Source organism: Ambystoma mexicanum, unplaced genomic scaffold, assembly GCF_040938575.1.
Source record: "Ambystoma mexicanum isolate Mex_15411 unplaced genomic scaffold, UKY_AmexF1_1 Mex_scaf101, whole genome shotgun sequence".
Lineage (NCBI taxonomy): Eukaryota > Metazoa > Chordata > Amphibia > Caudata > Ambystomatidae > Ambystoma > Ambystoma mexicanum.
Genome location: NW_027182327.1, coordinates 235,916 through 252,601, shown reverse-complemented (window position 1 = coordinate 252,601; position 16,686 = coordinate 235,916). Strand labels below are relative to the sequence as shown.

The following is a 16,686-nucleotide window of genomic DNA, read 5'->3' as shown; positions in this document are numbered from 1 at the left end:
TGGGAGCAACAGGTCTTTGTCAATAATAAAACCCATTTTGATAGGGCAATTACCCAACAGAAACGGGTCACGTGGTCAGATATTAGGAAACTGAGGAAGGTGAAGGTGATTGAATGGAAGGTGAAGAAGCAAGCTGTCCAGTCTCTAACACAGAAATACAAACGATGGGTAAAAGATTTCAAGCTGCAGATTTGTATAAAGTAAAGCCGCGACTTGTTTGGGCATCTAATAAAAAAGGATGCCAGACGGATATGGTGGCATTTGAATCAGAAGAACAAGATGCAAATAGAATGTCAGGCCTCCTGTGCTCCAGAGGGAGTGTGGGTAGAGCATTTCACTATGAAATATAAGGGGGAGGCTGGAAGTTCTAGGTTAATAACAAAGGCGGTCAGTTTGTCTGAGATTCCCTGGACATGTGACTTTGGCAGGTATGACATTGAGATGATAATTGACAGACTGAATGATTCGAGAGCAGCCTGTGGTCTGGATGGTAAGTCCAATAGCCTTCTACAAAATAGAAAGGAACTATGGGCAGACATACTTTATAGATTGTTCAATCAGATCATTGAAACAGACAACGCCCTGATTCATGGCACTTGTCAATCCTGGTTCCAATTTATTTTAAAAGGACACAGATAGACCCCTACCAGTGGCCAGCCCATCTCGTTATTAGATGTGTCTTCTAACATTCTGGAAACCTAGCTGTTAAAGGATTTAACGAGGTTGGCCGAATCAACAAATCGGTTCAACCCTTTACAAACTGGGTTCAGGAAAGGTATCGGGACCACACTCAGCCATATGACGCTTGCCTCATGTATGGCACAGGCCGTTGGATGCACAGGGAGAACCGTGTACATAGCAGGACTAGACCTTTACTCCGCATTTGATCATGTGGATGTGGGTTGGATGGGAAAGAAACTGAGGTTGTTCTACTCCAACAATGGGCTCAGGGATGATATTGCATCTGCCAGAAGTCGCCAGAGCAGGCAGTAAGCCATTGGTCTGTCGTGGAGTACAGTATTGCAGATGTCAATGCATAGGTCATGGGATTGCTGTTATTGCAGACAGTGAATTTAGCACTGTAGATATATATGTTATATTAATTTCTGAGAATCAAACTGGTCATGTCTCCTTGTCACTCTCCTGGTAGGCCACAGCTCCCAACCCAATGAGACTGGCATTGCCATGCTGGATGCATGAATTGGCATAGTATGTGACAGGTGCTTGACTGAGGCTTTTGATCAGTTTGGTTAAATCTTTGTTTGAAGGGGCAAAGTCCATTTCCTCCAAAAAACAGCCAGACCTCATCTGATTGCAGGAGTTTTCATACCCTTCTTTACGGTTCAGTAGTCTTTGGACAAGGTGGTGGGTGGCCAGCTGATATTTCTAAGGGCTGATATGAATGTCCAGTAATAGTAGAAAAAGCACAGAATGCATCAGAGTGAAGAGCCAGGAAGGATGGGGATCAGGCTGGACCCTTCCAGGATGGGCCAGAGCACAATGGTTTCATGAAATGCTCTTACCTGGTAGAGGGTCAAGTTGAACGGAGTTGCAGGGGGTTGAGCTAGGGAAAGAGGGGCAGCCCATCATACCTGTGTCTTCCATATAAGGAAGACGCCTCATGTTGGCTTTTGAAGATACAAACATTACAGGGCGCAGAGACTCCAAATTTAAGAACCCAATGCCATCAGGAAGTACAAACATATGGGAGAGCTTTGTTTTGAAGGCAGACATGAGGGCCAAGAAGTGAATATAAAAGGGGCTCTTTTCAAAAGCACAGGGTGTGATTGCAGGAAGAAAAAGCTTCTCGGCCTGAAGCCAAAAGATGCATTATGGTGTGGCTATTCCCAGGAAACCGCCTGCAGTGAGATATTAAGGAAAGGTACTGCACAAACCAGGGTTTGTAGCCAATGTTCCACTGCTCGGGGGGATGTCTTACTACTTGCATATTTAAACCAGAGACCCTTTTAAGTATAAATAGCCACAGATATAAAGTCTTCTGAAAGTGATTTATGCTGTTCGTTATGACCAAGCAATTTATGGTGTTTCATTAATCCAGCCCCACAGTAGTCGAATGTCCAGCAAAGTCCACTCCACACTTACATTGGGGCTTGACAGCTGTTGCTACAACATTAGCAGCCTTCTTATTTCCACACAATTGAATGTATTGTTTCTAGAAATGTCAAAGTATTTGTTTTTGATACTTTGACACATTGTGGAATTAAAATGAGCTCATGAGCAAGACATGCATTTTAAAAATAGCTCCCTGTCCTGGCACAGAGAGAAAAGTGTGTCTTGTCAAAGCAAATCCTTATATATTTCCATTGAAGGAAGAACGTCGAAGCTGCACAAAATAATCCTAAACTTTCTTTCATCTCAGGAAGAAATGCGTGGTTTATTTACAGTTTCATAGTCAGAGTTAAATAGTCGGTCAATCTGTGTGTGTTTCATGTCCGACAGCAGCACTGCTTCAGAACAGCTTATATTGTGCTACAGGGAAACTAATAGAGAAAACATGGGCGACAACTTCACCTCCATCGCTCCTCCTTCCTATAAACTGAAGCCCCTCCAGAGATGCATTTATGCACGCAAGTACTTCAACCAATGAAAGATCTCCTATAGGAGACTGTGTGTTGTTGGATCACCTGGTTCCTCATACTCTATGCTATAGGATAGTACATGTTGTTGGATCCCTAGGTGCCTCCTGCTACTCTATGCTATAGGATAGTACATGTTGTTGGTTCCTAGGTGCCTCCTACTCTATGCTATAGGAGAATATGTGTTGTTGGATCCTACGTGCCTCCTACTACTCTATGCTATAGGATAGTACATGTTGTTGGATCCCTAGGTGCCTCCTGCTACTCTATGCTATAGGATAGTACATGTTGTTGGTTCCTAGGTGCCTCCTACTCTATGCTATAGGAGAATATGTGTTGTTGGATCCCTAGGTGCCTCCTACTACTCTATGCTATAGGAGAGTACGTGTTGTTGATCCCTAGGTGCCTCCTTCTACTCTATGCTATAGGAGAATATGTGTGGTTGGTTCCTAGGTTCCTCCCCCTAGTCTATGCTATAGGAGAATACATGTTGTTGGTCCCTAGGTCCTCCTCTCACTCTACGCTATAGGGGAATATGTGTTGCTGGTTCCTAGGTGCGTCCTACGCTATGCTATAGGAGAATATGTGTTGTTGGCTCCCTAGGTACCTTTGTCTACTCTATGCTATAGGAGAATACATGTTGTAGGATCCCTAGGTGCCTCCTGCTCTATGCTATAGGAGAATACATGTCGATGGATCCCTATGTGCATCCTCCTATATTATGCTATAGGATAATGCATGTTGGTGGATCCCCAGGTACCTCCTCTATGCTACAGGGAAATATGTGTTGTTTGAACCCTAGGTACCTCCAACTATATTCTATATGAGAATATATGTTGTTCAATCCCTAGGTGGCTCCTCCTACTCTTTGCCATAAAGGAATATGTGTTGTTGGATCCCTAGGAGCCTCATAATTGATGCTACAATACAATTCTGTTATTTTATCCCTAGGTGCCTCCTCCTACTCTATGCTATAGAAGAATACATGTTGTTCGATCCCTAGTTGCCTCCTCCTACTTTATGCTAGAGGTGAATATGTGTTGTTTGCTTCCTAGGTGCCTCCTCCTACTCTATTCTACAGGGGAATACTTGTTGTTGGATCCCTAGTTGATTCTTTGTACTTTATGCTGTAGGGGAATGTGTGTTGTTGGCTCCCTAGGTGCCTCCTCCTACTCTATGCTATAGAAGAATACATGTTGTTCGATCTCTAGTTGCCTCCTCCTACTTTATGCTAGAGGTGAATATGTGTTGTTTGCTTCCTAGGTGCCTCCTCCTACTCTATTCTACAGGAGAATACTTGTTGTTGGATCCCTAGTTGATTCTTTGTACTTTATGCTGTAGGGGAATGTGTGTTGTTGGCTCCCTAGGTGCCTCCTCCTACTCTATGCTATAGAAGAATACATGTTGTTCGATCCCTAGTTGCCTCCTCCTACTTTATGCTAGAGGTGAATATGTGTTTTTTGCTTCCTAGGTGCCTCCTCCTACTCTATTCTACAGGAGAATACTTGTTGTTGGATCCCTAGTTGATTCTTTGTACTTTATGCTGTAGGGGAATATGTAATGCTGGATCCCTCTGTGCCTCTTCCTACTCTATTCTGTAGGAGAATACGTGTTCTTGTTTCCCTAGGTGCCTATTCCTACTCTATTCTATAGGAGAATATGTGTTTTTGGATCCCTAGGTGCCTCCTGCTCTGCTGAAAAGGTACTAAACAGCAGCGCCAAATGTCTCTACTTAGCTGTGGCTTTCAGCCATTTATCCACCTGACTGCGCCTTTCTCTTAAGTGCCGGAACCTCTTACTTGTGATCTTCCCAGAATTACTTGCCACTTATGTCTGTTCTAGTGGCCCAGTGAAGCATACCTTCATTTGGCACGTGTGATATCATTGGCCAGCACTATTGTAATTGCACCATTTTTAACGATGCGTTTCTGGGCAGAAAATAGACCTTCCTCCTATCAAACATGCAGTCCCGCTGCTCTAGCTCCGCCCCATGACCTCTGCCTCCTTACCTGGGCAGGTGACATCAGTGGATTGGCTCTGTTCCTCACTGACATGGTTCTTCACGGTGCAGGTTACATTCCTGAGGACAGACTCGTAGCTCATCTCTACTACCCTGGAAGGGAGCCATGAGGGTGTCCCATTCACACTCCAGGAATAGGATGGGTCGGTGCCGTTCTCCATGAGGCAGGACAGCTGAACACCACCATTCAGATGGCATGTGTAATTCACCTCAGGTGTGGACACAGGGTCTGAAATGAAAATGTTACAAAGTTTGGTCCTGAGACATTTTGACACAGGATTAATAGCCAAACCTCTATCAGGTACAGGGCTGAAAGGTCCACGTGTGGCATCTCATAACATTGTGACCATTGACATACTATGAGTAGAGCTCAGCACCCTCTTCTATTTCCACCTATTTATATTGTTTTACTTTTAATATCCCCTCTCATTCCCTTCATTACTATTTTCTTGTTCTTTATTTTCTCTTGTTATATCCTAGTCCTACGATTCTCTATTTCATTCTTAATTTCTGATTGGCTGAAACGTTCCTCTTACCTGCTTATCAAATGTAATCTTTCTTCCCCCTGCCTCGGGTGCAAGCATATCAAATGCCACCCCTAGACGTATGTTAATGGCCATCAAGCGACTTGGAATGACCCAGTAGAGGGTTGGAATTACCTATCTGAGGGCCAGAGATAGTTGCACCCCACCCGGATCTTCCAGGCACCCCAGCTTTCACACAGCTGTCTGCATGCCTGGCTACTTCTTCCAGCCTTGATGACTTTGAGTTGAAAGAAGGCCGGCAGGAAATTACAAGACAGGTATGAAGGGCATACGAGAAACCAGGTTCTAGGTTTTATCAAGCATTTCCCTCCAATGTCACTGGGTCCCACCACCACCATCCATGTTATTTTAAGAAGAACGTACAAAGCATGACTAACGCCACAAGTGCCTTCTTGCACTTCAGATCCCTGCCCAGAACCTTGTGCCACTGCGGGTGACGTCCCAGAAACCACTGCTGGAAAAGGCAGGTCTTCATATGTTTTTGGAAGACCTGATTCCGTTCTACAACTTAGAGCATCAAGAGTAGTTGGCTTCAAATGTTGGGGGCGTGGCAGGAGAAGGTTTGCCCACCTGCTCTACATCAACTGAACTGCAGTACTTCCAGCTGCAAGGCTGCAGGTGGGAATATGCATCTGTAAGGCAAGTACTTTGTGACCTGTTTATTACTAAAGGTAAATGCAAATTATAATAGGAGTCCACTGCCCCTGCTCCATTCTCCTCTACTCCTCTCTCTTCCTAACATCACGTGCCTTCATACCTTCCTCCTCCACTCTCTCTACCCTGTCTATGGAGCTTCTCATATGTGTAACCTTTATTTATTTATTTGTCACACACTCCTTCACCAATGGGTGCATCATGGCACTGCTGGGAGGTAGGAAGGGAAGGAAAGAGAAAAAGAGGGGATCGAAATACAAGGTGAGCTAAAACAAAAAGGTCTACAAGGTGCGGCGAAACAGCAGGTGATCCTGTGTGGCACGCACGGTCACCGGAAGGGAGTTCCACAGCCTGGAGGCTGCAACAGAGAAGGCCCGGCCACCTGATCTAGAGTGGTGAAAGCGGGGAACCTGAACAAGATGAAGAGATGCAGAGCATAGACAACGAGAGGGGACATAAGGGGGAATTTGACCTGCAAGTACTCAGGACCTGAGCCATAAAAGTCCCGGTGCACCATGCAGAGTGCTTGGATCTCCACCCGTTTCCCCACAGGAAGCCACTGCAGTGAGGCCAAAATAGGAGCGACAAAGGCCCGAAAAGGGCCCCCCGGTCGGCAGCCTGTAAGAGGTGTTCTGCGGGACCTGCAAACAATGAAACAGATAGAGAGGCTGGGCTTGATATAGGGCATTATTTATTTAATTTATGTATATACTTATATTGCGCCGGAGCCCGCAGGCATCAGGGCACAGAAAGAAACCGACTTAAGAAACCAGGATGGTGGCGGTCTAACAACCTTATTGGAACAGGACGCTTTTCAGTTGCTTTCTGAGCAATAATGGGTTACTTTGCATTGTGCCATATATAAGGGTGATTCTCTCTGCATCTTCATAATCTCCACTCAATGCTAAAATAAGCTGTGTATCATCAGCGTAATTACTGAATTGAGCTCCCAAATTATCTAGGAGGTCATATAAAGGCCTACAGAAGATGTTAAATAAAGTTCAGGGGATGAACACGCGCGGGGGCCCCAACTCTAATGATTCCAATCCAGAGTAAGCATTTCCCCAGACGATTCTTGGCTGCCTGCCACTCAGGAATGAACTGATCCAATGCACTACATCTTCATAGCAGGTCCAAGTGAACTAATTCAATTCAAGACACATATGACAATATCACTACTTCCATAACAAGAGGACAATCACTAAAAGAGTAAGCACAACCCTAATGTAGCTCTTCTTACTAAAATATGACATTAAGCTGTGTACCACACATATATATATATATTTATATTTTTTGCCAAACTCAAATCATGAAGTTTTCAATGTTTTTTTTCTAAACAGAATGTCTCAATGCTTTTCTTCTCTTAAGAAAAATATTTTTTGGTATAAAATGCATTGAAACTTTAAATGCAGCACTCACATATATGCTAAAAATAATCTTGTCTATTAGATATATATTTTGAAAATACTAAACCACAAATATTGGAAATAAGTTTTATTTCTTGTTCACCATTTTTACTTTTCAGCGACTGTACAAATTCACTTTCCCTCCTGATGAACCACTAATGTAAAGTGGGGAAACACGTGTTGAGAGCATTGATGTTAACCGTAAGAAGTTGAGAAAGAAATACAACTAAGCTGTGAAGATAACAGTTACTACTAAATAAATGTATGTTAGGAGCGCCTGGCAACAGTGTTTGTATCCTTCATTTGAGTACTTCTATTAGCTCTGTGCAGCCCTTAGAGCAGCAAACCACAAATGTAGGCAGCACCAACAAGTTTAAGAAGAACTAATAACCACTAAAATCCAATCACTCGCCGCAGTTTGCCACACAAAGGCTGCTATATTCTTGCTATTCGTTGTATGGTTTTGTGTTCGCCTCACTGACTGCCCTGTCTTACATTGTAATGCTGGGTGTTTCCGCTGCATTCTTCCTTCCTCCAGGTTCTCATTTCCAACTACTTTGTCCATCTAGCCAGGGCCGGTCTTACAACAGATTGCACCCAAGGCGGGATGCACCGTTGGCGCCCCCCTTCCCCGACCTGTGATCTCATGCATGTGGCATGGGCTGAGCAGCGGGAGTGGGGACTAAGAGTTAACAAAATTGTCAATGCTGGCATCTGCTGAATTTCATGAACCTCAGAAAACAACAATAAGAGGGTCAAACCCGAACAGGCCTGGTTATGTTAGTCTGCTTTTGCTCTTTCATTTTTAGTAACAGTGACCAGTTTGCTGCTGTGACTCAGGTCAGAGAATCGACAATTTCAGATCTACACTAATGTCATTCGTATGACCTCAAACATTTAGTCAGTTTTAGCACTTACTTGTATCATTGTCCTTCACATCTGATAATAGCTTGTCTTTCTGCCCCTGTTCCCCTTTGTCTTCTCCATCCTCGCCCTCCCCAGCACTACCTTGGTCAGTCGCTGACCCTTACGATAGTCATTTGTTCTGTTACCTCTCCATTGCCCTCTCCTCCCACCCTCCCCAGCCCTCCTCCCCCTCCTCTTGTCACTCTTGCACTGCAACAATTGTCGTCAGGCATAGTAATGCTACTGCTAGTTTTGTCTCCTTTTTTCCTTCCCCGCCTCTCCCTTATTGTTCCAGGCACTTGTACTATCTGGTATGATATGATAGCTTTCTCACATTCTGATTTGTTTCAAGGACCTGTAAGAATGTTAATGTTTTTCTTCCTTGTTCCCTTCCTTACTTGAAGCGCTTTGAAACACATTGTGTATAGGTGCTATACAAATAAACAATCATTCATTCATTCATTCATTCAAAAGGTGATGAACTGCTCTTGAACAGTGTTACTCAAACCTCCAAGAACAAGCACCAGCAACATACCCACCGATAGCTGAACAAGCCCGTCTATCTCAGCATTAAAATACATGCATTTATGCAATATGTATTGAATCAAATATTTCACGGGAAGTTAAACATATTTAGGAGGGAAACACGTAAACAATATCACTACTCCATGTGAGTGGTAAAGTCTACTTTAAACATATGCAGAGAGTTAACATGCATGTACAATTCAACATAGCTCCCAATGTTAATGTTGGAGAGGTGGCGTTCTAAAATTAGGACATTACAATGTGGACTTTACATTGAAACACACTGCAGTGCATTACCGCGGCAGAGAAATGGCAGTTCGAGTATTGGGGTTTGTTTTGCTCATGCTTGTGAACTCTCAAAATTCTTAAATGCTTCCTTCGTGATCACTCATTTTAGCTCCCGACAGCACCATGAAACTGTAAAATCGCAAAGAAAAACGATATCTACCATCCCAACATAAAAACAAAAACAATCAAATTCTTAAAGGGTGGAAGATACCTTTTCTTGGGGCTCGTTAAGTTTACTTTTTGCAAATTACTAGTCGCGTGCTGCTTGAATAACAGCGGCCCTTGCACATTGTGCAGTGTATAGACAAATTTCATTTCAAGGGACTTGGAGTACTGTGGGTATCAGGGGAAGCATCTCCAGTGTACCCCAAGCATAGTGCGCTTTGCCCTCCACCCTCACCCCCCAGCCATGCAGCCCTGCGCTTTCTCACATTCTCCATTATGGTAAAGAATATTGTCCCGAGCTTGGGAGAGACATGGACTATGCAGAAGGAGCTGCCTCCCAAGGGTGTGTTTAGCTGCTAGTGTATCAAATGCAGAAATGGGTGGCATCAAGAGCCCCACGCTCTGAAACATCTTTTGCGCACTGGTTGGTCGCATGACAGAAAGTGTGAGCAGGTGATTCCCTAACACTTGAACCATTCTTTGGAGACCTGGCTTTGATTAAGGTGGCGTTAACTAGTCATGGCCATTTCCCAGCATTTGTGTTAAAGGAGATTGGAAGCCGTACCGTGCAGGGTATTTTAAAGGCCATGAATTGATGATACAGCATGTCGCCCCCAATGGAACAAAGAAAGTGAAGCATGCATCCTGCAAGTCTGGGTATTTGCATTATACGGAAGACGGGCCAACCGTCCACGGAGACGTTTCTACTGTAGTTGCTGAGTTGCTTTCCCAAGCCAGCTGCTGTGCAGACTTCGCTCAGCTTTTGGTCCAGCGCCTGCATCCATCCTTCATACCATCATTCACAAGGCGCGTTCGTGTAGGTGTTTGTTTATCTCGTTAGACTAGCGTGATTGCTATTCCAAACAAAAGAAGCACAACAACAAAGTAGAGTATAAGACAAGTCTGAGCGAACAGTGAAATGTATGAAACTCTTGCACTAAAATAAAGTCAGCAGTGCATGCCCAGGGAAGAGGGAACGACGAACAATATGCTCGGGAGAGGGAACTAGGGGGGCGTAGTAACCCCCAAACCGGCCCAAGCGTGGTACGGGCCCACAGGGCCTCGCCCTCAAAGTGATTTTGGCCCGGCCAACGGAACGACCAATCCAACCCTGCAGGAACGTGCAACTGTCTAAGATCTGCTGACGGTGACACTCTGCCCAGGTCTTTCGAGAACCAGCCTTTTGATCTCCTGAGGAGTGTCCACCACCAGTGCTCGCTTCCTTTTTCATGACTACTTGAGCCTTGACAAAAGTGTCTAGCTTTCTGGCCTCCAGAGGCTGTTCTTGGATGGCCCAGTAATCTCTGCAATACCATTTTAAAATAAATAAAATGCCTATGCAGCAATGGGCCTCACCTGCGAGGACGGGAGCAGGAGCAAAGAAGTGTGCTTGCCACGGCAGGCTGTAGTTACTGCCGGGTTTCCTGAAACAAGGCCAATCAGCAAGTGCAGGATCCAGCAACTGTTTGTAATTGCTGATTCTGCTGCTGCTTGGCAGTGTGTGCTTGTGATGGGAACAACTTCAGGATTTAGTGACCCACTCACTCCTCTTTGCTGTAATGTCTGGGTCCGACAACACCAGCCAGCCCCAATCGATCGACACTTCAGTGTCAGTGCGCGCCCATAGCCTGGAGGAGGGCACACTGCACGTGCGCCCATGGGCCTGGCTGGCGCCAGCAGCGCCGGCGCAACCTGGGGCCGGGGGAAGGTAATAAAGCAACAAATGTTGCTAATTTATATGCCAATTGCCCTGCCCTGCCTGAGGGCCGAGGCCAGGCCCGATTCTTGGCCCGGACAAGGCGGGCAACTGCCCGGGTCACAATAGCCCCGGATGGCGCAATTGCCCCGGTCCCTGGAGCCTCTGGAGGGGATGGATTTTCCCAGTTTGTCGGGCGGCGCATTGACGTGGGGAAAGTTCCGCAGGTCAGGTGCTGGCGCTGCCCCTTCCGACTGTAATATCACGTAGTACAAAAGTACTACGTGACATTACAGAAGTCAGAGGCTCCCTCTGACCACTTTCGCGCCACTTTGGGTGGGGGGCATAAGCACACCAATAAAAACACTTTAGGTCCCCCTGCAGCTAAGACCAGCCCATTACATCACAATGCCGGCAGGAAACTGCTAATGGTGGCCCGTTAGTCACTAAATGGTTTCATGCTGGCATTGAGATGGGAGGGGAGGTGCGGTGGGGGGTGGGCGTGCCTTGCAGGAACGCACCATGGGCCCTGACACGGCCCAAATGGAGACCCGTTTGGGCCCATGGTACGTCCCCGCAAGCCCAGAAAATTGCCAAAATAATAGTTTAAAGCAGTGCTATTTCTTTCATGCCACTTCTTTTCCAAACTATATATCAATTACACTTTAAACCACTTCCATGGCACTGGTGAGGAGTTACTGCACTATGCAGATAATAGTTTTGACCAGTGTTGCTGAGTAAATATTCTTTAAGCTGCGAACCGGTTTATTTATTTATTTATGCAATGTTTGTCGGGTACATGGAGATGGATAATTTATTTATTTATGCAATGTTTGTCGGATACCTGTATCCGACACACATTGCATAAATAAATAAATATGCAGGTACCCGACAAACATTGCATGAATAAATAAATAATCATGGTCCATGTATCCTTACAACAGTCAAGACTTTACTGTATCAAAGCATACCCTTGATTCCCATTCAAAGAATGTTAAAGTGATTGTTTATTGGGTTCAGGTGTCTCCTTGTCATTGCCCTTTTGGCTTATGTTGCCTCCAGACCCCCTTCAGCATCTTGTGTTCTTTGTTGGCTGTATATACTGCATCCTGTGCCATATTCATGGTCTCCTGGTTGGTGTGCCCAGTCCTCATTATCTGCAGCCTAAGTGAGACTGGGGCATACAATTGTCTTGGGCTCCAGTGAAAAAGTGGCCCACCGTTGCAAATGGCAATTCATTCCTTGTGTGACAGACTGTTTGACTTTGGGTAGGAGTTCCTTAACGGTGTAGTTTGGAAATGGCGTGCAGGGTGCAGTTGGAGAGGTGCGCGGTGTGCGGTGGAAGTGGTGCGCGTGGTGCGGTGGGAGTGGCGCATGGGATGGGATGCGGGGGTGGGTGCATTCCTAGTGTTTCGCCTGGAGCACCAAATGAACTAGAAACTACCCTAGCCCAAGCCTCAGCCTACAGCAGTGCCAGTGGTAGAATACACGTGCAACACGTTAGTTTCCTAACATTATAAAAATGAACAGGCACATTCATTTTTATAATGTTAGGAAATGTGTTACAAGTGTAATCTAGCACTGTGGACTGCTGGTGCAGCGCCCCCTAGAGGCTGACTGACGCAAAGACCGGCCCTGCATCTAGCAAACTGTTCTACTATTGTGTGAGCTTTTGTTGTATTGGTCAGTTGACCACTATTGTCTCATCCCTCTCTGTCTCGTCTGCTTGTACCCCTATGTGTGTCCTGCCCTAGTGTTTCCCCCCTTACCTCCACCCTCCCATCCCCCTCTTCATCTCTCCTCTCCCCCACCTACTCTATGGTGCTCTGTGTTTTTCCTATCTTTTCTAACTGCTTCTCTATCGACTATCCTGCTCTCCTTAATAAGTCTGGTAGGAAGAAGTTTAAAAAGGACTTCCTGGTCTCAAACCCAGGCCTCCCTATCAATGACAACTATACCAGTGCTTCCTACAGACAGACCCTCACTGACATCCTCTTTGTCGTTCCCTCGCCAGACCTATGGACTCTTCATATTGTCTCTGTACTTTCTCATTTCTTTTCTTCTCCCTTTAATGGTGGCACACAGTAGGTCATCATTAATGTTTACCTGAATGTTACCATCTTGGTCCAAGGCCCTCAGGCCAACCTTCTCCTCTTTGATAGATGTTTCCCGCACCTCATCAATTTTCTTTCTTCTCCTGCTGTCCCTTATCTCCCTTCCACGGCTACCTTGCCTCCCACCTCTGTCTCCTCTTTAGCTATCTTGTCCTCTCCTTCTTCCTCTTCTACTCCCCCTTGGTCTCCTTCTACACCTCTGCAGGGCATACCTCTGATTTGTACCCCTCCACGGAAGTCTTTCAAGGATGGCAACCTTCTCCTTATTGCCACTCTCAACTCTCGCTCAGCTGTCAAACACTCCTCTGACATCTGCCGCCTCTTCCTCGGTCTCAATGTCCTCGGTCTCACTGAGACATGGTTCACAGCCAGCTCTGTCACAAGCTTTGACATTCTCCTCCCTGATGGCTACAAGATCCTCTCTGTGCCCAGATCCAACCATTCCAGAGGGGGTGTAGCCCTGATCTTCCCAGAGTGGATTCCTGCCTCTGTAACTCCTACGCAGGCCTACTCCTCTTTCGAATTCCTTGTCTGTAGGCTTTCTCTCTCTCCTGGCCACTCTCTTAATCTGGCTACCATCTATCAGCCACCTGGTCAGATCTCCTCCTTCCTCTCTGAGTGGGTGAACCTCTCCTCCTCCCTCCTGGCTTCGACCACTCAACTCCTTCTTCTTGGAGACTTCAACATCCACCTGGATGCTTCCTGTCCTTCCTCTGGACTCTTTCGCAACCTCTGAGACTCTCTGTTTCTATTCTCCCCTCCGGCCTGACTCACTCTGCAGGGCACACTCTGCAGGGCACACTCTGGATGTTCTGATCCCTTCAGACCTTCCCCTATCTATCCCTCTCACCACTCCTTTATCCTGGCATGATCACTTTCTCCTTTCCTCCCATCTCACCCTATCTACCCCTCAGGCCAAGCCAACTCCAGCCACCTACCTTCTTGGTTATCTGACCTATGAATCGTGTGTATGTGTAACGCTCACCTGGCTCCCACGGAGGTGCTGACCTGGTCTGGATTGCTGTGACCTCTTCAAGCGTGATGCGCAGGATTCGAAACACCGACTGAACTGGACCCCCATATCTGGCTTGTCTGGCTCGTAGAAAAATCTTTCTGTAGGTGGAGAAAGGGGATTTACTGACTGCAGAGTATTGTGATTGCTTCCCACCTCCCCTTTGCTCTTCTCTGACCACCTCCGAAATCCCCAATCAAGGCTCACCTTAATGTTTGAATAGATGAGCTCTCCATCCTGCTTCTGGTGCAGGGGCGCGTATTTGACCAGTTACTTCACTGGTTTCGGAAGGCGAAATGCCATAAGTATGCAGTTTAAAAAGTTCCAGAGTAGAGTATTCTCTTTGTTTGCTTTTCTTAACCTGCGATCTGTCCTTATTTTCAGGTGCAGAGTGGAAGTGATGCTTCAAGGGATATTGCCGGAGATAAACTCAGGTGAGTTTGTGATAAAATAATCCCTTTAAATGTCTTTGAATCCCTCTAGTAATGTCTTTCTTTTTTCCCCTTAGGGGCCGGGGTGCGGTACCAGGCCAAGGAGTGGCGCCGACCCGAAATGAGGAGTGGTTCCGTCAAATATGGCCAGGTAAGTCTTGTGACGGAAAAATCAGGCTTTCCTCATTTGTTCCTCCTGCTCACCTTTTGTCTCTTCTTCTCCCCTGCAGGTGCAGAGATGTGGCGGAATGCCCAGAGGGTCGCGGTGGATAGTGAAGAGCCCACGAGGCAGGTGAGTGATGCGCGGCGCTGCTACAAGTAGCGCGATGCTTTTAAAGAATGTCTATCTTCAGGATCGCTGGCGTGATGATTCCGGAGACAGATAGGAAATTAGATGAAGTTCTTGGTTTTCACCTTTTCTCTTCCCTTCCTTCCTTTCAGGTATCCCAAGATCGAGGCGGGCGTGGCTGGAGGCAAGATGCAGGAGCAGGCACAGTGAGCGTTCAGCTGCTAGATGCAGAGCAACGCGAAGCACGTGTGGCAGTCCGGGCATGGTTTAAATAGCCTTGGAAGAAGTTCCAGGTAAGTATTCTTCCACGGTCCCCATCCAAGTAAAATAGTTCCTTTGATAAAATAGTCCCTCCTAAGCCTCATTTGGCTTGAGGCTTCATGCAGCATGGTCTGCGTCAGGTAAGTGCACCAAACACCCTCTTTTATGAGCCTGGCGCCTATGGCGCCAAGACTGATGTCCAACATGAGCCTGGCGCCAAAGGCGCCAGGACAAAGTCCAAAGAGCCCCTATTAGGGGCCGCTGGGCTTTTACCCGAGGGCATGATGCCTGCTCCCGGGGGTGCTGGGCCTGTCCTGGTGCTCCGGGGGTAGGCATCATGACAGCACTCCCCCCCAAGGCCCCTCCCAAGGTCCTTCCCTCTGGAGGTTTCGGTTTGTTTGGGAAATCCCGATGGAACATTTTTACCAGCCGAGGTGCATGTACGTGGTCGCTGGGTTCCCAAGATCTTTCCTGAGGTCCGTACCCTTTCCAATCAATTAGATAGAAAAGTTTTGATTTTGAAATTTTAGAATCCAAAATGTTCTTCACCTCGAATTCAGGCTCCCCATCTATCTGAATTGGTTCTGGTGGCTTGATTAATCTGGTTCCTGGTTGCACTGGTTTCAAAAGTGACACATGAAAAACGGGATGAATCCGCATGTTAGCTGGCAGATCGTGCTTGACTGCCACTGGATTAATGATAGCTTTGATCGAATAAGGGCCCAAATACCTTGGATTAAAAGTCTGAGGTCCCTTGAGTAATAAATGTTTGGTAGCCAACCATACTTGGTCTCCTATTTGGTATGAAGGCGCCTCCTTCCGATGCAGATCTGCATTTTTCTTGTATTTTTCTTTCGCTTGTTGCAAATGGGCAGTTGCATTCTTGAATGCTTGAGTTATAGTGGAATGCAAATGATCTACTGCGGGCATTTCAAAGCTCAGAGGAGAGTCCAGATCTGAAGTACGAGGGTGATGTCCATATAGGGTGTAAAAGGGGCTTTGTCCAGTTCCAGAGTGCACCGAGTTATTGTATGCATATTCGGCCACCCATAACAAATCCTTCCAATTACCCTCTGATTGGTGCAACATACACCGTAGGTATTGTTCAAGGGTCTGGTTCGTTCTCTCCGTCTGACCATCGGTCTGTGGGTGATGGCTGGTTGAGAGTCTTATGTCGATTTGTGCCAGTTGACAACACCTTTTCCAAAAATGTGAAATAAACTGGCTTCCCCGGTCGGAGACTAATATGGACGGGAATCCATGCAAGCGGATGATATTTTTCGAGGAATTACTTAGCAAGGACTGAAGCTGAAGGTAATCCTTTCAACGGAATAAAATGAGCCATTTTAGAAAATAGATCCACCACAACCAGAATAGTATTGTATCCATTACAAGGGGGCAGGTCCGTGATAAAATCTAGTGACAAGGTGTGCCAAGGCGCTGGTGGAATGTCTAAAGGCTGAAGAAGACCGGCGGGTTTTGTCTTTTGGCCTTTGTTTTGGACCCAAACTCCACAGGACATCACGAAAGATGTAATATCCTTTCGCCAGGAAGGCCACCAGAATTGTCGTTTAAGTTTTTCCTCTGTTTTGGCAATGCCAGGATGTCCTTCCATCAGGGTATCATGATGACGGGAAATAACCAGTTCTTGTAATTCCTTTTCTGGCAGAAATAAGCGTCCTTGGAAGTAAGGTAGGCCATCGTTGACCGAAAAGTAAGACCCCCTTTGGATCCAATCCTGCAAGGCGGTAGAGTCTAGGAGTTGTTTTACTCGTGC

The 16,686-nt window shown here is 46.2% G+C and overlaps 1 protein-coding gene across 1 annotated transcript in view; it reads right to left on the bottom strand.

The window, feature by feature from the left end:
- The window catches only part of LOC138551309 (T-cell surface antigen CD2-like), a 186,571-nt gene that overhangs the window by 14,836 nt on the left and 155,049 nt on the right, over window positions 1-16,686 (bottom strand). Inside the window, exon 2 of the mRNA XM_069642476.1 lies at window positions 4,607-4,846. Within this exon, the coding sequence (XP_069498577.1) occupies window positions 4,607-4,846 (240 nt within the window). The remainder of the gene's footprint in view (window positions 1-4,606; window positions 4,847-16,686) is intronic.